The sequence below is a fragment of the Aptenodytes forsteri genome, unplaced genomic scaffold (genome assembly GCF_000699145.1).
Source record: "Aptenodytes forsteri isolate BGI_AS27 unplaced genomic scaffold, ASM69914v1 Scaffold265, whole genome shotgun sequence".
Taxonomy (NCBI): Eukaryota; Metazoa; Chordata; class Aves; order Sphenisciformes; family Spheniscidae; genus Aptenodytes; species Aptenodytes forsteri.
In genome coordinates, this window is record NW_008796175.1 from 475,555 (window position 1) to 502,399 (window position 26,845).

At 49.1% G+C, this 26,845-nt stretch overlaps 1 protein-coding gene across 1 annotated transcript; it reads right to left on the bottom strand.

Moving 5' to 3' along the window:
* Positions 1-1,078: 1,078 nt before the first annotated feature.
* On the bottom strand, positions 1,079-26,118 carry SLC9A6 (solute carrier family 9 member A6). The gene is made up of 16 exons (XM_009287637.1): positions 25,992-26,118; positions 20,363-20,562; positions 19,520-19,597; positions 18,769-18,845; positions 17,704-17,816; positions 15,244-15,349; positions 11,257-11,398; positions 10,924-11,029; positions 10,613-10,701; positions 10,277-10,390; positions 8,563-8,674; positions 7,649-7,802; positions 7,439-7,469; positions 6,119-6,198; positions 5,113-5,218; positions 1,079-4,045 (listed from the first exon to the last, which is right to left on the bottom strand). Exons 1-16 carry the CDS (start codon positions 26,116-26,118, stop codon positions 3,770-3,772), a joined length of 1,911 nt encoding a protein of 636 aa, XP_009285912.1. The 3' UTR covers positions 1,079-3,769.
* Between the last annotated feature and the right edge of the window lie 727 nt (positions 26,119-26,845).

The following is a 26,845-nucleotide window of genomic DNA, read 5'->3' on the forward strand; positions in this document are numbered from 1 at the left end:
CCAACTGCAAATTCAACAAAAACACGGGACATCAAAGCCTACGAAAGCTCAGGAGCCTCAATTTTACAGACACCCCGTAGTGATGCCTCTTGTGCAGGTCCACCCACCGCCCCAGGACGCGTGTGAGTGAGCAGCACCACCCCAGCTGGGTTTTGCTGTTCGTGGAGGAGCCCGGGAGCTGCAGCGGCTTTTAGCAGACATCAGCGTCTCTCCACTCCCCAGCACCTGTTCCTGCAAGGGAGGATGGCCCCTCCAGCCCACAGGGTTCAGCATCTGCGTCCATGGCTGCTGCCTTACCCGTTGGCCAAAGGCCGCGAACAAACTAGTCTGAGAAGGTCAAGCGGCACGTCGTCACTTTGCTACAGATTTATTTCTGTGTGAATTAATGAAACGGTACACACAATTCCAGGGGGGGAAAAAAAAAAATCTTTTATAGGCCCATAATCCTTCTTTCACAGTACAACGCAACAGTAAAGGATTTAGTCAGTGTAAACAGAAGGTCCAATAGTGATCATCAGCTATCACAGATCAGCTGCACAAACACCACAACTACGGAGTTAATGCCATTACCACACAAATTGACAGTACTAGTACAAATCATAACTTCACCTACAATGCTTTTTCATGTGCAAAAACCATGAAAATTCAATTTACAGAAGAAGGGCACCTTCTCTAAATCTTCGTGGGAGCTGTAAACTGCCTTCTCAGGGCTGTCTTATCTATTTGGCAAAAGGTCTTGGGGCCTGATTCTCCATCTGCAGCATGCAAGCCATCAGGGCTCCGCATCTGGAAACCATGTATTCTGTAGGCACTCGTGTATTCTCTCTGCTGCAGCAGGACAAGAAAATAATCAGCTGAGGATGAATCTGAATCATTTATTAAATCACTCCTGAATTTCAGCTTAGGTTCATTCACTCACCAAGACTATTCAAAACAGTCCTGGTTATATTCTGTATGGATCGTAAGAGTTCACAGGTAACCCATAAAATCATCGTTTGTTAACTTTTTTTTTCTTTAATGTACTAATTGAACTTTCACTGGCATCACAAGCTGAGGCTTATGGATCTGGAAACATGTATTCTGTAGGCACTCGTGTATTCTCTGCTGCAGCAGGACAAGAAAATAATCAGCTGAGGATGAATCTGAATCATTTATTAAATCACTCCTGAATTTCAGCTTAGGTTCATTCACTCACCAAGACTATTCAAAACAGTCCTGGTTATATTCTGTATGGATCGTAAGAGTTCACAGGTAACCCATAAAATCATCGTTTGTTAACTTTTTTTTTCTTTAATGTACTAATTGAACTTTCACTGGCATCACAAGCTGAGGCTTATGGTAATGTGTCGGCAAGCTTAAAGAGAGTGGATAAATTATTGAAGTCGAAGGGTCAGCGAAAGAGAGGAATGCTACCAAGGCTACGGTAGAACGTTACGCTGTGGCCATCTCGCAGCGCTCGGCTGCAAATTTGCACCTCAGCTGGGGATTGCCTGGGAGGGAGCCCTGCGCTGCCCTTACGCTGCGCCGGTGCACGGGGCCTGGCGATGGGACCACAGGCTTTCAGGGGGAGCAGAACCGTTCTGCACCTCCGGCTGCACCAACGCCAGCTCTGTAAATTGAATTCATAGTCAGATCACACAGGAAAAAACAAGAGGTAGTTATTTATCATACCTCGTCAAAAAGGCAAAACAAACAAAAAACAGGATGTAGAAGTGACGCAGTAAACCTAAAGTCAACAGGTACCTACTTTTTTGTTTGTTTGTTTTCTTAAACACATGAAGTTAAGTTACAGACATCATATAAAATGCACACTTTATGGAATTCCTGCATAGCAGGAAACAAAGAGGCTAGCGCTAATCCAACAGCTATGTTAACAGCGAGACTGCCATTTACTGGTGCAAGGAAGATGCCCTATCTAAATATAAACAGAGCGTTACCCCCCTTCTAGGGGAGCCCTATGGCAACACTTATACGTTTTGTTCAGAAGGAAAAAGAAAGCATTTTCTTGGGGATAAACTGCCAAAATAATTAGTTTCACATCCGTAAATTTAAGGCAATGTTACTTAGACCTGAGAAAATGAAAAAAAAAATTTTAAATTTATTTTCTCAACTATACATATACACTCAAAATTTCAGTATTTCCCTGTCTCCTCCAACTCTCAGGTGGTGCTGGGGAAAACAGCCATGGGGAAACTGCTCTGAGGTCTCAGGGTCGGATCCTGAGAGATGCAGATTTTGTTCCAAGGAAAGCTAACGGGAGCTGCGAGTGCTCGGACTCACCCAGCTCTTTTTCATATATTCTCTTTTTAAACACCTCTGTTTAAGCCCTCTGGAGAGGGTTAACTCCAGAACGGGCCTGTAGTGCACCAGTAACCCTGAAAGGTTTATATAGCAAAACTGCAGCTAAAATAGACAATAAAATTACATACAGTAAATTTCTGTGATTCCCCCTTTTCAGGAGAAAAAGAAGGATGTCAGGGTTAACAATTTCACTGCACCTTTAGCCATTCCCATAACTACAGAGTAAATCCTTTAACACTAGTGTGAAATCGCAAATTGTTCTGTGCCCTTCCTTGGAAAATAAAAATTAAAAACAAAAAAAAACCCAAAAAATCAACTCGCAAACATTTCTCATTAAATGGTAAGAGACATGAGAGAGATGGGGTGGGGATTACAGACACACAGCATACTAAGGAGTTATTAAACAAAGTGCAATGATTTTTGACTATACAGGAGGACGGACGGACAACTCCCCTTCAGTACCACCTAGATGCTCAATACCTCTGGAGAGGTCCGGAGGTACCGTGTCAATCTGTAGCTGTAAAGCTTGTGTTCGAGGTTGGCCGGGCTCCACGGCCCCACGTGCAACTGCGGTAGCTCTGCACATCTCAGCCACGTCTGTGACTGCAGGAGAAGCGATTCGCCCGCACAAAGACACGGTCGCTTCCCAAACGGGAAATTTAGTTGGCAGTTGAGGATTTGATGGCTGGTTCTAGAAAGCTGCTTGAGCCGCAACTGAAAGATGGACTCAACCCTAAAATCTGTGCACACCTGGTGTAGTTTCTGTGGGATCACCTCCTTCTCCTAAACATGACTACAGACACAAACCATCCCTCCCCTCCTGCTCCCATCGGGGCAGCCAGACACCCGCAGTCCTTGCTATCAGCTTTGGCCGGTGCCTGCCGTTAGCCCGCTAAAGCAGGGCTTGGGCAAGGGGGTCACTAAAAAGCAGAAAGTCTCCAGGTCCCAGATCAGGTTCCCACAAAGCAAACAAGTTTATCACTGGCCGCCGCCCGGCGAGAGAGTCTGTGGGCAGATTTTTCACTGATATTTCAAACGTGACTATCCAAAGATCAGAGACCAGAAAAAAAAAACCAATCCTCATCTGAATAGAAAGCGATTTCCACTGCTCGCCAGCACCTCCCTACCCTCCTCTCCCAGGTTCAAAGGATGAACAGGGAGTCAGCTCCTTTACTTACCCGACTGGGAACTAAAACCTTCGTCAAATCACACATTAAAGAAGCTCACTGTGTGCAAAAGACTCTTATGCTAAAACAGTTCCACCCTACACAGTGCAGTCAACACAGTTTTTAACTTAAATTTGCAGCTTGTTCTTTACAAGTGCTTGGCAGAGAATATTTATATTCTTCTGACACCATATAAATAATATTTATACAGCTTAGACATTTTGAGACATGCATTAGACTTTAGGTAGTACATATTTCTTGATCATATATGCAAATACTACTGTCAATTAAACCAAGCAACCTTATGCTGGACCATGTCTTGCGTTATCCAGGACGTTTGACGGTGGCTCCGAATCGTCCATGGGAAGGACCAGGCGCGTTCCCCGGATTACAAGTTCATGGTCCCCAAAAGCAAGCTCTCGGTCGAGCGCATCTTCAGAGCTGTTTCCCACGAACCGCCGCGACGTGCCGCTGGATGCGACAGAGTCGGTGTTGACGGTGGAATCCCCGTAGGTCAGACTGATGTCCCCGTCATTCAGAATGAGGTCAGAGTCATCGTCCTTCAGCTGCTCTTGATTCTGGGCAACAAAGAGGAAGAAAGTGCTGTTTAACTCTTCCTGAATAGCCACGTTTGCAACTGCACAGTGGCAGTGAACAAGGAGATAAAGGCACCGAATCAGACTCTCCTGCACCATGACCATAACCAGATGTGCCACACACACCTCTCTGAGACTCGCACAGCGCATTAACTTCTCTACAGACTACCTAAAACCCAGGAGACTCGCACAACGCATTAACTTCTCTACAGACTACCTAAAAGGGCTCTCTCAGCTCTTCTTTCTGATGCCATAGCCAGATACATGGGGAATGCAGTTTTGAGTGGCTTTGACAGGACTAAAATACCCATGACCACAGGAATCGCATCGCCGACCCATCAGAGCCATCCCTGTTTTGTGCACGGAACTTGATGCTGATACTTGGCAGGCAGGGCAAGAAAACTCCTGCCACAGAGAGCTGCTGCTGCAAGGGCCTCCTGGGCGCGGCAAGGTGCCATGGTGCCAGCACCAGCCACCTGCGGAGCCACGGGAGGCCAAACCTGACCAGCAAACCCAGCTCCTCGAAGAGCGCAGGTGCACAGAGGCTCTGCAGCGATGGTAGAAGATGTCGCTGCCTACAGGCTCTTCAAAGCTGCCTCTCATCTCCCTGCCCCGCTCGGATGGTAAACAAGGGCTGTTTACCATTTCAGGAGAAAATCAGCCCCGGTTTGGATGCTGGCAACCTTTTTGTTCACGAGTGATGCAGCTGAAGGGGCTGCAGGAACGGCTCAGCTGCAAGGCTGGAAGAAAGCAGGGGATAGGGAAATTGTGTGTCCTCGCAGCTGGGCCTGGGGAAGGACAGCCGTGACAGCTTCATTGAGCCAGTCACTGAGGAACCACCATGAATACACCACGAATCCCTTCATGACCAAACAGTCAGCTGGAAAAGCAAAATGCTCACAGGAATTAGCTCATCCATCAGTCCCCATATCTGATCTCCCCCCAGGCTCCCAGCTCGATGCTGCAGAGCAGCATCCAAAAGCTACGCAGAAACGTAAACATGTCAAACTCCACCAACGCCGTGACAGAAAGGACACCGATGGACTCACTTCGTACGCCTGTGGACTCGTCAGGCACCGGGCAATAGGACCACAGCACCCCGGGAGCGTGGTCGTAAGAGGAGGACCGCTGTGCGTCAGCAGAGGCTTTAGATAGCTACAGAGAGGGTTAAGGAAGAAAGAGGAATAGGGCGATGTCAGTAAGTCAAGGGGTCGGATGCAGAGGCAGCAGCAAGGGACTCGGTGTCTCGAGGAAATCACAGGAAGGAAAGAAACACAAGGCCCTGGAAGCACAAAAATTATAGGGATGAGCAACATGAATGCAACCAAACGCAGCAGGACATGAGCGGACCAGGACACAGTCCCGGTAAGAAAAGGCTTAGCAGCATCACTTGTCCCATCATCCTGTGCCTCTCAGCCTGGCAAATCGCTCCTCCACTAATTCATGGCAAAGCATTTGCAAGGGAGGAGAGGAACGGATCTAGCAAGAGGGCTACAAATGAGAAGACCCTCTGCCCTTCCTGCCCGCCTGCCACAGGGATCGAGGACCCCCTGGGCTTCCAGCCTTGGAAAGCCCAGCTTTGAACTGAGCTACTGCTGCATTCCCAGTTAACAGCCGGTGGAAATGGTCATTTCTCACAGCCACAGACACAAGGAGGTGCAAATCAAATATCAGCGGTGCGACGGGAAAGCAAACGCTGGCTCCTCTGATAAGTGGGGAGCAAGTCATAGAATCATAGAATCATTAAGGTTGGAAAAGACCTCTAAGATCATCAAGTCCAACTGTCAACCCAACACCACCATGCCCACTAAACCATGTCCCCAAGTGCCGCATCTACACGTCTTTTAAATACCTCCAGGGATGGGGACTCAACCACTTCCCCGGGCAGCCTGTTCCAATGTTTAACCACTCTTTCAGTAAAGAAATTTTTCCTCATGTCCAATCTAAACCTCCCCTGGCGCAACTTGAGGCCGTTTCCTCTCGTCCTAGAGTCAATGGAGCTGCTCGAACAGATGGGATTTGGCATAGCACGCACCGACCGCCATTCAAGGATACTTGTGATCGAAGTTGTACCACATGCGGAAGAGCCAGGCGCTTTCTGCCTTCGTACTCCTCCTCTCACTCTCCGGGACGCCCTGTGGGAGACCAAAACGGCAGGGCAATGTGCCATGACCTGGATCAGGGCCAGGAGCCCCTACGGGGCACTGGGTTATCCCCAGGGGGATGTAAGAAGACACACTCCTTCCCACTGCCTCTTCAGAAGAAACCTTTGGGTTGCAGTGAGTATAAGGACGTTCACACCATGACAGGCTGAAGGTGCTTCCAGTACCATGTTCTGCATTTAGCAGCATACAACAGCCTTAGGGAGGCGGTATCAAAGCACAGAGTGACCATTTTTCTTCTAGAGCCTTCTAGTTTCTGGCCCCAAGGTTTAAAGTGCCTCGGAGCCAGTGGCTGCATCCAGACATCACATTTAATAGTGACTGACAGGTCCAACCTCCATTAAATCTCACCTTAGATTTTTGTATGCAAATAATCGTGTATTATGGGGACTCCTGGCTTCCTTTTAGTCGGAGAAAAAATATAAAACTGTTTGGAGGGGACTATGAATACAATTACATATTTCACAGAAATTTGGCTTTCAAATTTATGGCTCTGGGCTGCCCTTAGCATTTGATGCTTTCTCTCCAAGAGGTGAACAGCCCAATAAATGTCTCTGAATAAAATGAACCTCCAAGGTGCAGAACCCACACTGAATTCAAGTAGGGCCACAGCCACAGCACGACCGGGCTGCAGATGCACAAGTGCGACAGCTCAGGGCTACCAGGCAGGAAAAATCCCGATGCCACAGGGCTCCAGCATTTATCTCAGCGCAGTCGGTGGTCCCTGGGCTGCAACATCACTTCCCACAGGAAACATGGGGGCAGAAGAGAGGTTGAGGGTACCCATGGGTAAAAATGGGACAGCAGATGCTACATAAAATGAGTCAGTAGATGGCATTTCTGTACTGCCCTGGACACTGGGATGAGGCAGAGAGCCTCCATGTCATGCACATTTTGGTATTTATTTCAAACCCAGCAAGGGAGAGACCAAATCTATTGCAGCAGTAACGTGGACTGACTAAACAGTCCAGTGTTACTTCTATGCCCTTCTTTCCAACTGAACAGAAGCAAACCTCATTATAGCCACAGAGAGCACAGAAAAGCCGTGACTCCCACTGACTGCAAACTCTTTCACCGGAGAGCTAAAAACCCTCCTACAGCTGGGAGGGAGCGGAGCACAGCCGGGCATTCACAGGGTCTCCGATGTAACCCCTGCGCTGACGAGCATAGTGCAAATTCCTCTACAGAGGCTGCCCGGCAGCGCCGCACTCACCACGTTCTCCTGATCTGCGTCCACACCGACTCTGCGGAGGAGAAAACGAGCACAGGGTTAGGACAAGCAATGCCAGGCGGGTAGGCACCGTGCTTCAGGGGGAAGGACGCGATCTTTCTCTTGTCTCTTAAAACCGAGCACCTTAACCTAAGAGTGGGACGAGGGAGAGGACGTGCCGTGCCAGGAGAGCCCCACGCATGCCGCACTCACCGGACGTTCAGGCAGGACAGCATGGCCGTGGTGCCACCGCCGAAAACCCACACTGTAAAGAAGACGATGAGGAGCGTCGTGCTGAACATCATCTGCCGGGCGTAGGTGGCCGTGTCACGAATGGCCAAGGCAAACGCCATGGCTCCTCGCAGCCCTGCCGGGTAAGGGATGGCAGAGGTGCTTCAGGGGGAAGGACGCGATCTTTCTCTTGTCTCTTAAAACCGAGCACCTTAACCTAAGAGTGGGACGAGGGAGAGGACGTGCCGTGCCAGGAGAGCCCCACGCATGCCGCACTCACCGGACGTTCAGGCAGGACAGCATGGCCGTGGTGCCACCCCCGCCGAACCACACTGTAAAGAAGACGATGAGGAGCGTCGTGCTGAACATCATCTGCCGGGCGTAGGTGGCCGTGTCACGAATGGCCAAGGCAAACGCCATGGCTCCTCGCAGCCCTGCCGGGGAAGGGATGGCGGAGGAGCTGTGTTAGCCCACAGCACAGGCAGCTGCCCCCACCGCAGGCTTCCCCACCCGGGATTCGCATCACACTGCCCCACGTGCGGTCCTGTCCCTCTGACGGGACATCCACCACCGGAGGAGGCCACAGCACTTTAACAGTGATGATTTAAGCTTAAGCATACGCTGTGAAAGCTGGGGTTATCACCACTCTTTCCCAGCCCAGAAAGGCAAACCCTCCTCCTGCCCCACGCCGTGCACTCAAGCGCAGGGCAGGAGGAGCTCATTCCTATGTCTCAAAACCAAGGCATTCACACCACCGAGCCTAAGGGAGCCCTTTCCTGCCCAGCCTCTTCTCCAGACATTGCCCATAAGAGATTTAGAGTTGAATAAGGAATATTTCCAGGCGCTCGGAAGTGTAGATGGGCCACATGGTCGGAAGCAAGGATGCAATAACATACCAGCAAACATCATCATATGCTGTAAATTTGTTCCAATCTTATTTCTTCTCCCCAAATTCAGTAAAAATGACAGTGGGTAAATATTGGCAGCTCTTCCTAGGAAGATAGCAAGCTGTATTTGCACACGTTAAGGAAATTGCTCTTCGTATCTCTCCCATCGCATCCCACCTCTGCACACAGAGCCAGTTTTTGCTGCCTGACGGAAACACTGGGGAGTCTCAGAAACACCGGTCCTCTGGATGAAAAGGTAATAACCCAGCTCCAAGTGCTACAGCAATGGGGGAAAAGCACGCTACTGCCTCACCAGAGCAAAGCACACATTGCAATTCAGGAATATCATACAGAGACAAGCACAAATAAACAAGGGAAATGATGAGAGGGCAGGTTAGACGGGTGAGAGGAGAGAAAAACCACCATTTCCCACTGTATGCTCTCCCCTGCCGGGTCCGTTTTCCACCCCAAGAATTATTTGTCCTCTGCGAAGCTCAAGTTATCACAGCTACCACAACCCCTCTGACATTCCTTGGCACGCCACACTTCACAGCTGGGTTTGAAGCTTTAAGCCAAGTCCCGTTCCCAAAGATTATTCAGCAGAATGAAAGTAGCAGCAGTTGAGAAGGAAAAAAAAAACCCTAATACTCTTTCTGTTTTCATAGCCTGCGAGATACAAGAATCACCAGCCCCTTCATATTGCTTTTTATCTTTGTAGCTGTGTCTCTTAATACCAGCACCCAGATGGCAAAAATAATCTTGGAGCCAGTATTCAGCGCAGCCTTGAATAATATGGAAAATGCTTCCAGCTTTTATGTTCTTTCCTGAACATCATGAATTTGCATAAGAGACGTATTTCATGATCTCTCTGATGAATGAGCTATTTCATCAGCCCGTTAGCCAGTTCTTACTGAAGAGGCACAGCACAGCACAAAATTTCAATCTAACCACCCAAACGGCATTTCCCTGCTCTTCACTCCCTTTACCCCACTGCAGCCCTGCAAAAGCTCATTGGGGAAATTCAGCAGACCCCGCTGCAAACCCATGCGCCAGCACTGGCAAAGATAACAACATTTTATTTATTGGTATAAACCTGCTTCATTGCAACGGGTGAAAATAATTCTGCACATCTGAACTGGCTTCCCTGTGATATGAAAAAAATTCCTTCAAAATCCTTGTTTTTCTGAGACGTACCAGGGCTGATAGCTTGTTTCCATTAGCATCAGCCTGCAGAAGGGGAAATCCTTTCTCATTACATCATTCAGAGGCATCTACTGTAGCTTTAACTGTGCTATTTGACAAAAAAAAAAAGCTTTTTTCAGGGTCAACCAAATGGAATAGCAGAGAAAAGAGGAAATAAACGGCTATACCAGGCGGTCCCCATTTGCAAAGCCACTCCTGGTGCCACGCTGCCACATGACAAAGCCTGGTGCTTCAGCACCACGTTCACATCAAACGCCGAGTCCCTGCAGCAGCTGATTCGAATGCCCAGGAAAGGAGACAAGACAGGGGGAAAAAAAAAAAAAACAGAAAAGCTGGGAAAAGAATCTCCAGCTTCTTAAAATAACCAGCAAAGGCACCACTACACGGGAGAAATCCCCTTTTAAAAATAAAACTAGACTGACTGAAAAAAACCCCACACATTTGAATGAAAAACACAAGTGGGAAATGAGGCACCTCTCCCTTTCTTTTTTTGTCTTATAAAATGGGCTCCAAAGGATACGAAAGCCCCCACCACAAAGGTAGGGTTAAAGACGTGGTTCTGGAAGGTGAACAGTGCAAGTCCCATGTAGGAGAAGATGAAGTTTTCTGCCAAGAAATTCAGAAGCTCAAACAACTGAAAGAGAAAAACAAATTAAAAGCAAGTTAGACTTAACATAGATTTAACAAGAAAAACATGTTAGCCCATCCATCACACAATAAATACTTCTGCAGAAGCAACCCTAGTAAAATCCATCTGCAGAAAGACAGATGCACCTAATGCACCTCTCACTAGAGGGAAGGAAAAAATAGTGAACTTGAAATTCAGAGAGGCTAAGGGGGGCTGAGGAGCTCTCACCTGCTTAGTTCTGTGTTGGGACTCTGTAGATAAGTTGTTATAGGTATAATGGGCCTGCGTGATCCCGCAGAAGAGCACGGCCACCACACCTGGGGAGCAGAGCATCACGTTAGACTCCTGGTCATGAAAAGGGAGCTGATCTGCACCCCAGTAGTGTAGGGGACTTAATGTAATAACCCCAGAACCCAGATTATTAAACTTCTGAAAGGAGAGGGAGAGCCCCGGCTGCAATCGATACTGGAAGCAAAACTCAACAGGCCCATCATCCCTGCAGATATCCGTCCCAGACGAAGGGCTGTGCTGGAGCTTGCCTGTAAAGCCACACGCTTCGGCCAGCAGGAACGTGCTCCAGGACATCAAGAAGAACAGGCCGGTCTCCAGCAACGGGAACTCCCGAAGTTTGGTGAACTTGGTGACGTTGCAGATGGTTAAGGACAATTTGGAGAGAAACTGTAGGCTAAGAGCATACCAAATCCAGTTGTGTATCACAGCAACACTACACGGCCTGCCCCTAAAAAGGCGATGGCACTGCCTTTCATTAATTTAGGCAAAAAATCATGAAACACTGCATCTGCGTGAGATGCAGTGCAGCAAAAAAAGAAGCTGTTATGCAAACACTTGGAAAAAAACAACAAAAAGGATATTAAAGCTGTCACAACTCCAGTAGCTGCTCCCATTGCAAAAGATCCACTGAATATCCCCAGGAAGATCCCGATGGACTTAAACATCGCTGTGACATCAAATGTGTGGCTGTTGTCGCCCGCTGGCTGGTACGCAACAATTGAACTGAAAGAGGGAGGAAAAGCACACACAAGAACAAAACACTCTTAGTCTGGAGGGAGAGGCACCTCCATGGTGCTACGTGAGCTTTGCAAAGTGCTACGACCGCTGCAAACACCGAGCCTGAGAAATCAGGGAGACAAAACCCAAGTCCCACACTGCAATCCCCCCAAAATGTGTGGTGTTGTCGCCCGCTGGCTGGTACGCAACAATTGAACTGAAAGAGGGAGGAAAAGCACACACAAGAACAAAACACTCTTAGTCTGGAGGGAGAGGCACCTCCATGGTGCTACGTGAGCTTTGCAAAGTGCTACGACCGCTGCAAACACCGAGCCTGAGAAATCAGGGAGACAAAACCCGAGTCCCACACTGCAATCCCCCCACGTTCACAGCACACAGCAGCAGCGTGCTCACCCCGTCCCGAGGAGTTTGGGATCCCTTTTGCTCCTGGCCGGCTTTCTGGAGCTCAGCCACCCCTCCTAGGCAAGGCTCTGCATTTGCTCCTTCTAGGCATTAGAGAGCATCGGAACAAAGCCCATCTCTTGCATGATCTCCTGCAAATACATTTGCTAGGTGACAGACCGTCATTTATGATGGTATTTTGGGGGTTTGGCATCAGCTCTCTATAAAGTCAGGCGCTCTGGGACCACAAAGCATTCAAGTGGGAAGCCTACGTTTCTCCGTCGACTCCAGAGGCGGCTGATGTGAATATCCCCTGGAGAACTGTAAGTTATGCTGTTTTACCGCATTTAACGTGCACTACATTGATTTTGCACTGCTCCGAGTTCTGAAGTGAAATATCGTAGGGTAGCAAGGCAAACGGAACAGTGCCGGTTCACTACAGCGACGCCATTATCTTCATCCACCAAACTTCAACAGACCTTTGTGATGAGATGGCAAATAGGTCTACCGCGCTGATCCCATCTCTGAATCTGCTCCCTCCTAACTCCTGAGCCCTGCATCAGCCATTCCACTGTTTTACTTGGAAAGGCTGAGATACAGGGGTCCACTATCCATCTCCTAAATCCCATTTTAATGTCAACTTCTTACATCGCTTTCTTCGGTGTAAATTTACAGAAAACATTAACTTCCTAGTTAGCAATCCCTCAGCTGGCTCTGTTAAAACTCTTGGATGTGAACTTTAAACATTTGCTGTTTAACCTCCCGAGTTATGCTGGAACAGAAAGCGACTGCCTCGCGCACGCGTCCTGCAGCTTTCTCCCCTAACTGCACACCAACATTTTTCTGCAACACGGATGAAAATCCTCCCCTTTCCAACACATCACGGGTCACTTCCCTTGCTAAACTTCCCTGCTTTTAATACATTTCATTTTTCTGCATGGTCTTTTACACTGCAAGCTGCAGATTTCTCTCTGTGATTTAATTTTTTTTGTCAATCCCATCCTCTACTTCCCATTCACCAACATGCTCTTATTCTGGGGTTTGGTTTTTTTTTTTTAAATCCAGACTGGTTTCGTTTCCCCTCCATAACCAACTGTGTGGATGTCGGTTGTGTGCTTTAACCCATTACAGTTTTCCTTCTGGTTTTGCTTTTTGCACCGCGACCAAGACATTATTGCCAACTGCCTTCTGTGTGCTTTATTTCCCCTGTCCCTGCCCATGGGCCTCCCTGTGGCATTTAGCCCCTGTGAAACCTCCCTTCGGAAGAGGTAGAGGCCCTGCGGCTGCATTTACCCCCTGCTCATGAACCGCAGCCCCGGCACCTCGCTGCCCACCGGCTTTCGGTTCTGGGTTCAATTCCTCTTCATCTTGCAACCGGTTCCCTGCTGTCAAGCCAGGCCAGGCCAGGACGGCACGCGGCAGGAACAGAAAGGCACGGATTCTGCTCCCCAAGCACGGGAACGGACATTTGTCCGGGACTGAAAGCAGGGAGGAGAGGAGCTTCAGGGGGCACCGAGCTGCTGGCAGAAACCATGGAGGAGCCCCAGCCCGGGGCAGCGCCAGCCCCTGGCTCCTCGTCCTCCCCCGGTGCAGGGACAGTGCCCACAGCGCTCGCTTTCATCATGTGCAAGGAGCCGACGGCGCTTCTGGGGGCAATCACCGAACCCGCACACTCGGCCAGCTGCGGCTGGAGTCCCCCTTCACCCCTTGGGGCGAGGCAGCACCCACCACCAGCTGTCACCCAGGCAGCAGCTCCTCCATCAACACAGCCCGCCCGCCCAGAAACCACCTGGTTCCCCACCTTCCCAACTCACCCCTGCATCTCCTAACTGGGGAGCAGGTCTTCTGCTTGTGGGAGCAGAACCCTCCCCAAGCGGTTCCCCCACTTACACCTCTGCTGTGACACAGGCAAACACCAAACTAAATTTAAAAAAGGGGAACCATAAATAGGAGCTCTGGACTGCTCTTGGAGGAGCTCTCCTCCCTGGAGCAAGAGGCCCTCACCTCCTCCTTGCACCCGAGATGTGGTTGTGCCCAGGTGACTCAAGGCTGTCCTTGAGAAACCTGCACCAACCGATACCCGTCCTGCTGACCAGGGCTGCCCTACGCTGTTTATGGTGACCGCGAAGACAAAGACCACGGCAAGCTTTAAAATGGGTACGGGCTAACTGCTGAGAAGCCCTTGAGAAGTCAGCATGCTGCTGGGCCGGTCTGCACAAAAGCCTTGCGGCAAAATAACTGCTGACTGCAGCTCGGAGCTGCTGTTTTGGTGCAAATTATCTTATTCCAGGGAAGGGGGGCGGGTTGAACTCAGCTTGTGGAAAGAGGAAGGCAGGAAATCAGAGCAACAGCTACGAAGCTGGTACTGAAACAGTGCAAGAGGCAAATCACCGCGCACGGTGCAGGCACTTACGTGTGCGGAGATCCACCACAAATGTCATTACTCTGATGCTGAACCCATCCACTGCCACCCAGAACCTCCCAGCAGAGGCTGGAAGACCCCGTCTCCTCCCCACTCAGGATCACTTCTTAAACACGACCCGGCTGTGCAGCATTTACTCTTGCACCAGCAGCGACACATCCAGCATAAAAGCCAGAGCAAGCAATGCAAACAGTTCCAGAAACATCAACAGAAACATTCAATTCCGTAAATACAACTCATGCGGGTGGTGATACGCAGCTTACAATATGTTACTTGCTGCTTCCACCTCAGCAAAACCCACGCAACCAGCACGCTGGAGTGACAAGTATTCCAGAAATATTTTCTGCATTAGTCTTAGCTATACATTAACCTGTCACCATTGCAGATATTATATATTTCCAAACAAATTCCCATGATGACAACACAGTGAAAACCCAGATAAAATATGTCCTACGTGCAGAGGACATAAAATATTAAAGAATATAAAACATTCTTTAGAAAGCCAGCAACTTTCCCATGTGTTCAGTCCAGGGTATCAACTCCAGCTGTAAGAAATACCATCTTCTTGATGCACGGAAAGTGGGGAGAGAAAGGAAACAGATGTTTTACCAACTATTTCCACCTAAACAAAAGCAGGTATTTGTGGATGGGAAGAAAGACAGGCAGGAGCAAAGCCATCAGTAAGGGGTTTCAGTGGGATCCTGTGGCTGAAAAGCAGACACGATGCTTTTCCCATTTCAGAGGGACATAAAAACTTCCTTCTGGCTGGGTCAACCAGCCATAAAAGCAAAACAAAACTATCCATCATGCAGGGGGAAGTTGTAAGGACAACCCGCAATCCTAAGCTGTGGTCTGCAATGAGGAGATGCATCAGAAGGTCACTACAGCTTTTGGGGACGCTTAATATTGAAATCTCCTCTTGCAAACACCGATGCTCCTATTTTACAGGAGCAAGGCCGAGTGGCTCCCCCCAACGCCCGACATGTAACATACATAACAATTAAAAATAAAAACAGAACACACTTACGAAGACAGCACTATGGCAACGGCATCATTGAGGACGCTTTCGCCAAAGAGAAGGGCATACAGCTCAACATCAACCTGGAGTTCATGGAATATGGCAAGAACAGTCACTGACAAATAGAAAAATAGAGAGACATTCAAAAAGGTGCTGTTATTTTGGTGTAATCAAAGACAAAACACCCCTTTTTAGAAATCTGCCTTCCTGCACGTCTGTGCCACTCTGCTGCGATGGTGCCAGCCATCCTCCGTGCTCACTTTGATAGTCTTCCTTCTGCCCTTTCAGATTTGGATTTGCTTTATCATTTCCCTCATCCCTCTTTTACTAAAACACATCCTGGGCGTTAGGTCTATTAAGTCTTTCGCTGGCAGACATGAGCAAACTCTGCTCTGAGCTTCCTGAGGGTCTGAGCTCATGGGCTGGACCACGGTACCATGCTGACATGAGCCACCCAGCTTTTGGGATGCCATTAGCTCGGAGCATCATGGAGAGCCTTCCTCCACCTGCAAAAGGCCAGGAGGATGCGGGCTTGTCCAGGACGATGGCTGTCTTTTCCTTCCATCCCTGATACTCCAAGAGAAATCCTCAAATTCAGCACAGGTTGACACACTGGAAGTGCCAGCACAGATGTGTTAACATTTCAAACCTAACTGGAAAAAGCCAGCTCAAACCCCATGTGGGGGTTTCTTGCGATTTACGGCCACATGGCAGAGATCGGAGTACCCTCAAGCCCTTCCGCAATCCGGCGGCTCCAAGAAGATAATGAAAACGCAGCAGGTTTTACGTATCAGCCTTGCAAAAACATCACAACATCTAAAGCAAGCAAGATGTAACCCGTGGTGCATCATGCACAGCTCAGGCTGCTGCAGAGGGCTGAGCTAATTCCAATCAACTTCTGTGAAAGTCCTTTAAAACAGCATTCAGGGACTAATCTGTGCACACTGAAGGGGTTTAACCCATTTATGCACAAGGAAACGCTCCATTTTTACCTGTGAAATCTTCTTGTTCCTATTTCGAAGCCTGAAGAAGAGACACAACGCCGGCAGCTCATCTGCAGCATTTCTAAGCCTTACTTCTACCTACGGTCCTTGCCTGGGCTCTGCCCATCTGTCACCAGATCTACCACACCGCCATCATGTCTGTGAGGTGCTGCCCACTTTGCAAACGTGCCCCCTCCTCGATGTCGACACCCTGGCTAAGTTACGGGCAGGATGCTCCACCTCGCAGCCACATGGGAAGAGCTCCCCGCTAAAGGAACCGGTGGCCTGAATGCATGCCCACCCAAGACACGTTTGGAGAAGCTGGGAAATCATTTTACCTTATTTTTTAAGGTGGGTTTTTTTAAATAAAAATATCAGCAGTAACAGCCACACCAATACCCGGCAAATCTTAGGCAAACATAAAAAATCATTAAAAACTCATGGGGAATGCACATCTTGCATCTCCACCTGGCAGACAGATGTGGCTACTGCCACGTTATGCTGCAGGTTATGTTCTGCAGCGTTACTCTTGCGTATATACATATACATACAATGCTCCTGATTTTGCCTTTGAAAACAGAAATGACTTATTGTCAAGATGAGCAGGTAAAAGTCCCAATTCATCTGGAAACAACAGCCACTGGCACTTGTTTCAAAAGGGCAGAAGACTAGGCTTATCCAGGCGTGCAATCTCTCCCTTCCATGCAAAACTGACCAATATCTGCATTTAAAAAGATCCCCCAAAGCTTCTGTAATGTTGGGAGGGGGGACAATGCTGCCGACCCCCAGTCCCACCACGCTGGTCTCAAATGTAGCAGCCAGGCTGCAAAGGAAGAAATTCAAGCCCTGTTCAGCAAGGGCAGGAGGAAGGAGAGGCCTTTCTGTGGTGTTGTGTTTTTAGGCGAAGCTGGAATACGCAAATAAACAGCTACTGTGTAAAAGTATTCATGAACAAAGTGAAATTCAGTTGGACAAGGCATTTTTTTCATAGTTTTGATTTACAAAGTGCTTCAGCAGACCAAGCTGTCACTACTGTCCCCGGTACTGCTCATGAAGATCAACTTTCAATTAGATTAGCACCTTCCAAAATCCCACCCAAATGGAAGCGGAAGGAAATCAGCTAAACTAACTAAAACTACCAGCTGAACCCTCCCCACATTACACATCTTGTTCTGCATCAGCCGTTGGCACAGGACGGCAGAAGCACAGTGGACCTGTCCCAAAACCCAGTGAAGTCAAAAGAGAGACTGCTAGGACTTCACTGCAAACAAAGATTTAGGAAGCAGAGGTTTGGAAGGTATATTACATGTAACTGGAAGGAAATAAGAAGTCATGGAGACAATTTGACCTCTAGGAATGTTGCAAATAAACTCCAAAATTCAGAAAGAGGGAACTTCCACAGGGTTCAGACTTTCTTCCCCTCTTCACCATAACTCAAAACAGATCAAATAGGTAAAATGAGGGGGAAAATAACCATCTAACATACCTGGGTCAGTAGCCGATACGATGGCACCGAACAGGAGGCAGTCAGTGAAGTAGAAGTCTCCCCCGAGCTGCCCAGTGACTTTCATCAGCGCCACGCAGCCATACACGACAGAGCTGGTGATTAGAAGAGGCAATTACTCATCTCTGCAGTGAATGAAAATGACATTCAAATGGACTCGATTCCCCTGAATTCACCAGATTAACCCCTAAAGTTATCCGAACGCCGGAACACCGAAGAACTGTACTGGATGAGCTGAGCCTGGTGAAACCCCAGTGCCATGGTCTCGGAGGCGAGTGCCAGACCGCACACACCAAAGCACCCGCCGCACTAGACCACAAACACGGCACCGGTGAGGAACCGGGACCGAAACTCCTCCATGAGCATAACACGACTAAAGAAAAGCAGCAGCCAGGCTCGCGGGGTCTCGCAATCATTTTGCAGCGTTTCACATTAACACGTTCCAGTGCGATGACCTTGGCCTGACTTTGAAATGGTCAAAACTTTCAGCGAGGAACAGATAATGCGGATGCTGAGTTTGCTTGAATCCACCGGACTCTCCAGTGGAAAACACCCTGCGCCAGCCTGCGTGTTACTGTTCAGAACAGGAATCATCTAGCTCCCTCTGCGCACAGGGACAAATATCTGAAACACAATCCGTGCTCGCTAGGCACCTGCTTCCAGCAAGTAAGGACAAGGACATGCGTTTACGCTCCTGCCCCTCCTGCGTCTCACGCTTGTTAGGGCTGTGCTTTCAAATAACTTGAAGTTACTGCCTGTTTTTTCAAGACAATCTTCAGAGAAGTGTGAAACTTTCCTTGCCGTGTATATAACTATTCTGTATGGGATGCTGAGAAAGCACTATGCAATTAGACGGCAATCACCCTGTCCACACAGCGAAAGTTTGGACAGTAAATAGTATTATTTGCCACTGCTGAGCAGCGGTAGCAGAGAGCCTGTGTGATCTTTCAGGGCTGGGATTAGCAGCGGCAGAACCGGGCTCAGAGCACTGCCTCCGAGCACGGCTCAAACCCCCACGGAAGGACCAGACCAGCTCCAACTACTCACCCGATCACCAGGCAGGAAATTGCAGTGCCGAGAAAAGCGTATGCTAGGATGGATCCCAAGTTTCTGAAGAAGTGCCTCTAGAAGGAGGAGAAAAAAAACCAACTGAATTATATTTTGCTAACAATTTATTTCAAGCCTGCACAGGCACCCACGCAATGTCTGTAGCAGCTTGCACCTAGCTCAAACGCCACGAGCTGGACAAGCATGGCAGAACGGTGCCCAGCACAACGCTGTACACCGCCAGGCCAGCAGATGTTAATGCAGCATTGATAAACATGAACATATCATTTTCTTGTACCCATGTTATTTAATAAGGTGCTGTTCCAAGCCCTGGGAACTGATTTCCTGACCCAGCAGCATTCCTCCTTCCTTCTCCCGCAAGCTAAACAGGATCATTTTCCTCTCCCTCCAAATCAGCATTTCAGAGAGCTGCTGCTTTCTAAAACCTTCCCACCCTCCTACGTGTTTTGAAAGTCAGGATGGCTGAAATGGCCCAGCTGGCCTTAAAAACCCCTGTGCAAACCCATGCTAGAAACGGTTGAAGTCGCTGACCCTTCCTGGGGCAGAGGGACGGACGAGACTGATTGGGGCACTCTCTCAGCCCTGCTTCCTACAATCCTGCATGTAGTGGGGAAAACCATACTCAGCTCCGCAGCCTTGGCCTGCTGAGCAAGCATTAAAGCACTCTCAAGTATTAAAAATGCTCTGGAGGCAGAGGAACTAAAAACGTAGGCGCTGTAAAGGCACGTACCCTTTTCAAGCTGTAGCCTGCATAAAATATAATTGGAGGAAGCAAAATGTTGAAAAATACTTCAGGATCAAAAGTCACCTGTTAAGAAAAAAAAAAAACCAACAGTAAAATGGTTTGTTAAGACTTTGCAAGACAAAACACAAATAAGAATGTCATATAAAATATATGGAGGAAAGCCTGTACCCCCGCCAGATGACAGGCTGTCGGGTGAACACTGAGGATGTGTCCAGGATCTCGGGGAGACACAGCTTAGAGTCTAAGCAGCTTAAATAAAGATCAGCTGAAACTAGAGTTTCATTACATTGTGTTCAACTTATAATTTATAGCTGATCACAATCTGACCGAAGTTTAAAAAAATAAATAAATAAATAAATAAATAAATAAATAAATAAATAAATAAATAAATAAATAAATAAATAAATAAATAAATAAATAAATAAATAAATAAATAAATAAATAAATAAATAAATAAATAAATAAATAAATAAATAAATAAATAAATAAATAAATAAATAAATAAATAAATAAATAAATAAATAAATAAATAAATAAATAAATAAATAAATAAATAAATAAATAAATAAATAAATAAATAAATAAATAAATAAATAAATAAATAAATAAATAAATAAATAAATAAATAAATAAATAAATAAATAAATAAATAAATAAATAAATAAATAAATAAATAAATAAATAAATAAATAAATAAATAAATAAATAAATAAATAAATAAATAAATAAATAAATAAATAAAAATCACTTAATCCAGCAGATACAGGACCCGTCCCCATGGAGGTAGTGGGGAGCATCGCTCACCTCTCCAATCACCGACTCCCTTACCTTTCTCAGCATCTCATTATCCTGGACGTTATTGAGCTCCTGGGCGCTGATTTCCCCCTTCAGGGTGTACTCGTAGTACTTTCCGCTGACATTCACCAGCAGCGTGGTGGGACTGGTCTGCACTTGGCAGCTCAGCGTCACGTTGTTGACATCGCTGGGGACATGGATGCCGTAGCGCAGGACCACGCCGACCAGGACCCCTGGGGAGGGACGCGCATCGGTGAGACAAGCCACGGCAAACTCCCAGGATGATCTCTTTGAGCACGGATGCAGCATTCAGGCATGCCAGGATCCTGACTCTCTGCTCAGCTGCTGAGCACAACCACCATCCAAATAATTGCCTGAGTGGTATTAAACCATCCGCATCCTCCCATGAGCCATGCAAACGCTCTGCGCTCGTGAGGACTTTCTAACACCAGGCATGGACTGGTCCTGAAGGCTTTTAGTTACCCAGCAATCGGTCAGACCCTCGCTCTAGTGCAGCAAACAGCTGCCAATGAGGGCACACTGGTTTTCTTAGGGCGAGCACCCCGGCATTGGTGGCACATAGCTGAGGACCTGGGCAAGGAGCTGCTCACGTGTGCCCAAACTACGCACGTTGCACCTGGAAACCTGACAACATGTTTTGCCGCTACAGAAATACATTAAATACAACATCATGTTTTGCCGCTACAGAAATACATTAAACCCTTCATTTTTGCAGGGGATCAAAAAAGGTACCAAGCAACCATCACGAACGCTTTGAGGATGGCGAGCATCCTTCATAAGATGCTGCAGCACCATACAGCCTCCTCCCTCGCCAGGGAGCTTTCGCAGCACACAGCAGCAATCCCCATTTTATAAAAACCATGAAAGTTTCCCAGTCCAGGCCAACCACCCGGGTCTGCTCCTCACCCCCTGCAAGCTTCAGCTCTGCACCACGAGCAGCAGCCCCAGGGCAGCCCCGCGAGCCAACTCTGCCTCTGGCTCAGCTGCTGCGCAGGAGTATCGTGGGGTTAATTTGCAAGTCAGCAATTTATATGGCACTTTTCGTTTGCAGCACAGCTGATGAGCTGCGCTCTGAGGTCTCGCATCCAGATTAATGGCATTCACACGGTGCAGGCTCCTCCGGCTCCTTCTCATCCGCACGGTGTGCCGAGTGCTCTCCTGGCAGAGCTTTTTGACATCTGCAGGCTGGGGAGAAGGGATGTCCCACAAGACACCTTTCCACATAGCCTTCAGCACAAAAGGGATTGGAAACTCCTCGATTAAGGCAGCGCTGAGCCGCCACAGAAATCCTGGATCTTAACCCCATCTCTGAACCACACATTTATGAAAAGCTGTCAGACATGTGGGAACTAAACGGAGACCGCAACACTCAGAAGGCTTCTCCATTTGCCTCCCAGGACGCTCCTGCTTCTTTACTGTTGCCTTAATTAAGATGTTGCTCTGTGCTTTCCTACAGGAAGGGCACAACCCCAACCAAAGGGAACACCAAACTCTTCCTCCACCACCGTCTCACGGGAGCAGAGCCTGGGCAGGAGCTCTGCCACAGCTGAGCGGGAGACAGCAGGACCCCGGCACATACAGCATCCCCTGCAGCCAATTCCCAATCTGCCGCCCATTTTTTGCCTTCTCTTCCCTTGACAGCAGTTTTCCAGAACGAGATTTGCTCATTTTGCCCACAGCCAGAAGAAAAGCCCCCACCTCCCGTCCCAGGGGATGTCAAGCACAGCAGGACCACACAAGCACACACCCAGGCCATGAGCAGAGGCAGAAGAATTGGCTGCAAACAGACTCACCGCTGCTAACCCATCACACCAGTGACACAGATGGCTCATCTGACAGACCCGGGACCTGCACCCAAAACCCAGCCCTTGGTCAAATACAGCACTTCTGCAGCACAGCTGAGCTGCTCTCGCAAAGCTACCGATGCTTTTAAGCCATGTACAGTTGACCATGTGCTCACCACATGCTTTGGGCTTTATCCTGCACTGCACCGCTGGCACAGAATCGCCCAGACAGCAGCAGAAAAGGTCCCTCTCAGTGCACAACCAGGCACGGTCAGCTCCAGCAAGGAGAGCTGCTTCAGGGAACGTCACACTGTGCAGAGCATCTGAGAGCTGCTTTCACACCAGCATCACTAAGAGGGGACACCAAAGAGGAATCCTTTCGCTTACTTTTCTGCTCGCCTCTTTGTTCCTGTGATCTTTCAGTGCTCCAGAAATAAAAGTATGGAAATGAAAGCAAGGATGTCAAGAACATTGAGATGCCACAGCACATATTTACATGAGCATGTGGCAGGGGGGTGCATGGCACCACAGCATCGGGACAAAACACCCAGGTTTCCTTTCACCCGGAAGACGATGACCCCTGAGGTACCATGGGAGACAACCAAAACTCTTCACTGGGATAAAGCGAGCTTCAGAGGGCTATTTACATCTGCTTATGACTATTAAGCAGCTTTAAACAGTTACAGTGAGAATTCAAATGAAAGGGAGGAAAGCCAGACTGGAGAGCTCATTTACCCTCTACCCTTGCAACTGCTCCTCCTCTCATATGGAGCAGGCAGCACCAGGTACACCGCGTGCTGCAGCCCTCCAGAGCTACCTGGGGTGGCTTTTAAAAAGTCTTTTTTTTAAAAGAAGTTGATTTTAGAGCTTCACGCAGGAGTCAGAAACCTCCAGCAGCTGCCTGTCTTTTCTCAGCTGGAAACCCATCCAGCGATCCCTTTAAATGCCCAGGCTCAGCGCTTTGCAATGAGAGGCAGGAGGAATGGACAGACATCGCTGCTGGGAATTCAGAAAGGATCCTGACTCACCCGCCTCTCCACTCTTAATCCCCCTCCCAAAGCAGCGTTACATCTGATAGCACCCCTGCTCGTCCTCGCCGTCTCGCTCACCCGGGCAGCTGTTCCCGGACCCACGTGCCGGCCGCAGCCGAATTCTCACTCTGGCCAGGAATAGGATAAGCAAAAAGGGACATATAAATCTACAATATCTGCCAAGACCTCTGTGCTTGGGGCTCCAAAAATCAGGCATTTTATCTTGCCCTGTAACACACTGCCTGGGAGGCTCCCAGAGCTCTCTGGACCTGGATGGGAAAAGACACCCACGTGCAAATACACAGCCGCACAAAGAGCTCTTGGTGTGCGAACCAGGCGCCAGCGGCTCCCGACACAGAGATACCATCAGAGTTACTTACAGGGAAAGCATGCTGCCGCTCTGCTTAAAGCCAATTACTCTGCCAACATTAAGACGACCCCACCACCAGCCTCTCCTGCCCAACGGTGGATCTCCAATCAACCCTCCCCACCTTACGATGCTCGCTGGAGGCACCTGGGACAAACCCGACTCGGATGCCAAGTTTTTTCAGACACCAAACCCAGTCCTGGGCTCAGGCTGCCTGGACCAAGCCCAGGGGACCACGTAGGTCCTCCTGGTTCTAACCAGGAGTCAGTCCAGTCTCTTAGGAAATGGTTCAAACTCTTGGCGCTTGAAGGGCCGTCCTAGCAGCAACCCGTGAGCCGCTCCGCCAGTATCGACATGCTTTCGCAGCCAAAAGTTGTACAAAACTGAGCCCTGGGAGGGAGCAGAGCAGAGGGAACCGGACACCAAGGGAGCTGCCAGCCGAAAGCTGCAAGGAGTAGAGAAGCTAAAGGCGAAGCTGGTAAATTAATTGAGTTCTTTTATGCAAAGTGCAAGAGATTATTTTCATTGCATTTCTCCCAACTTCATTAAAAAGAACAAAAGCCCATGGGCTTTTTTTTTCAAGTGCTGTTGAACATTTCCAAGGTAAGGTTTTAAATGAAGACTAATATATTACCACTCAGGCACTTAACAACAATGGAAGCACACAGGCTCCCCAGGCGAGCATTAATCTGGACACCAAAAGGAAAGAAAAATGTAGTGAGCAACTGAAGACATCCTGACAACAAGCAATTTAGACATACGCAATCCAGGGGCCAAGTGGGAACAAGTACAAGGAAACTAAAATTCTAGAGAAGCTCCTGCCACATCCACCATCAGACCCCAAGAAGAACTGAAATAAGATTGTTCAATTAATCATCCTAAATGTTGGCTACCTCGGATGTGGGAACCTCATTTTAAACACTGAAATGAAGCTTAGAGGCTACTAAACACCTATTGTCTATCACCATGAAATCACTCCAGCCTGTGCCCAGCTCTTGAACATCAGCTCTGAGCCGACAGCGGGATTTGTAAGATACAAATCCACCCGGAGCAAGAGCTTACAACTTACAGTAAAAACACAGACACCGAGGAAACTTTGATGTATTTCAGCAAGAAGAGGCGTATGCAAAAGTTTTATTTGACTTAGTTGTTGGGGGGTTTTTTTAATTAGAAAAAGACAAGCTTTTACAAATTGCTTCTTTTGCCCAGATTTCAGGGTCTGTTTTGCAGCCTGCCTGCTGCAGCACTTCCACATTTTCAGCGGACTTCCCCGAGGCTGAAAGCATCGCAGGGGCTGAAAGCATCGCAGGGGGCTGGGGACAGCGAAGCAGAAGTGGTACCTGCTTTGCTCCCTGCAGCTTTTAAGTTGTCGCTGTAAAACAACAGCATCTCACCACTCCTTGGGAAATTACACATCCCTTTTCCTATGGCAGCTGTCACAACCTGAGAAGCAAATACTAAAAGCCTTGATAGCAGGGAAAAACTCGGGATTTTCTGCATGACCAGATGGGTGACGTTACCAATTTCGCCAGCAATTCTCTAAGCACAGTCTGCAAAAGAGCAGATAGAAAAGATGCATTTTACGGGTCAGCAGGAGACCGACACGACCCGGGTCGTCCTCTGAGAACAAGGGCAGCACTCAGGTGGGTCAGGGAGAACAGAGGACCAAGAGGAAGAAAACTCCAGGAGAAGAAGAACAAGGTTAAGGGCAAGTTTGAAAGCATGAAGGGAATAGAAAGTCCACGTGTCGGTGAGCTCTGGGGCAGCAGAAGGAAGACCTTCCGTGCTGGAAGCACGTGCTCCCACAGCACAGCTCCCGTCCCAGGGAGGTGACCACCCCTGCCCCGGGCAGGAGGCCAGCAATGCCTGCACCTGCCTCAGCGGTGGCTTGCAGGAATCTGAAAAGGCAGACCAGTATTCTGTGCCTCTGGGCTGACGCAAGCGTCTCCACCCCTTCACTTGGAAGGACACTTCCGATTAACTGAAACAGGATCACAAAAGCCAACGGCCCAAACGGGTCAAGTCACAGCCTTCAGAGCAAAGCTTTCTGCTGGGCAGGGGACTCGGCCATGTTGCTGCTCTGACCAAGCTTGGTCACACATCACCCACAACCAGCAAGGGCACAACAGCACAGAGAAGAGACGCTAACCACAGCACTCAGCAGAAGACACCTTTTCAATTCTAAACTCAACAAACCTTGTCTAGATAAGGATCCGTGGCCACGTTAATCACTCCCCCAGCACAACTCCCAGTCCTACTTTGGTTGAACTCCAGGTCATGCTAAATAACCTGGGCAGAGCCACGTATGGCGTCCTCATACAATGGTTCAGGCCACTTCACGAGGCCACGTCACCTCAGTAAATCACAGGCCACTGTTAAAATCCAACCAGCTACGGACCCGCTCCCCTGACCCACAGCCTCGCTCCACTTCTTGTGGGAACATATGTGGGGCATCTCACCGAGAGGTCCTGTCACAGTGGGAGGAGGAACCCCAAAAGTAGGAGCTCGTGTGCACAGGTCCCCAAGCAGCAGGACGTAAGGCTGCTGGCCCTGCAGGTCCCTGAGCACGGCAAAGGGTGGGAGCATCTCCCCAAATGGCCTCTCCGCTCTTCTTGGACAGCTTCTGGAAATTCAGGTGCCCTAAACATAGGGTGGAAACACAACCTCCGGCCCCAGTGTGCGGGATGCAAGGCTCCTGACCAGTGCAAAGCCTGGTCTATGCTGCCCCAAGTCCCCACTCTCAGCCCTGGAGCAGGTAAGCGGGACTTGCTGGTGCTCGGTGACATGGTTTCGAGGCCGCTTGGCATGTGGTAGCCCCCGACCCCGCCAGCTTCACCCGTGCTGCAACCGCCCTGCGAGGCTGCCTGGGAAAACCCAACCAGTTCCTCACTGCCGGAGACTTCTGAGTAACGCTGCCCTCAATATCTAGGGTTTGGAAAACAACCAACCCTCCCTCCAGCAACACCCAGACAATGCTCAGCATGGGGCGAGCCAGGACGGGACACGCAGCCCGACCGTCCCAGCGAGACGGGAGCATCCGACTGCAGCTGGGAGGGGATGCGGCGTGTTTCCCCGCATCCCCGCACCCCTTCGCCCACGCGGATGCCCACGAAACGAGCCCTGCCGCAGCCCCTCGGCCAGGGGCCACTAGGCACCGGAGAAGGTAACGGTGGGATGCCAGTCCCCGCTGCCGGCGCCCACGCTCGCTGCACCCTCGGGCCGTCACCCGAAGGGAGTGAGAAAGGGCAGCGCGACGCCCCGCGAGTCGAAGGGGACGGCGGTGCCACGAAGGCAGGCGGCTGGGCGCAGCCCA

Coding starts and splice junctions, on each gene's coding strand:
- SLC9A6 (XM_009287637.1), bottom strand. CDS start 26,118: ATGCTCCCACCCTTTGCCGTGCTCAGGGACCTGCAGGGCCAGCAGCCT. Junction 17,817..18,768: donor ATTTCCTGCCTGGTGATCGG/GTGAGTAGTTGG, acceptor TCTAATCACCAG/CTCTGTCGTGTATGGCTGCG. Junction 10,702..10,923: donor CGAAGCGTGTGGCTTTACAG/GCAAGCTCCAGC, acceptor TCTGCTCCCCAG/GTGTGGTGGCCGTGCTCTTC.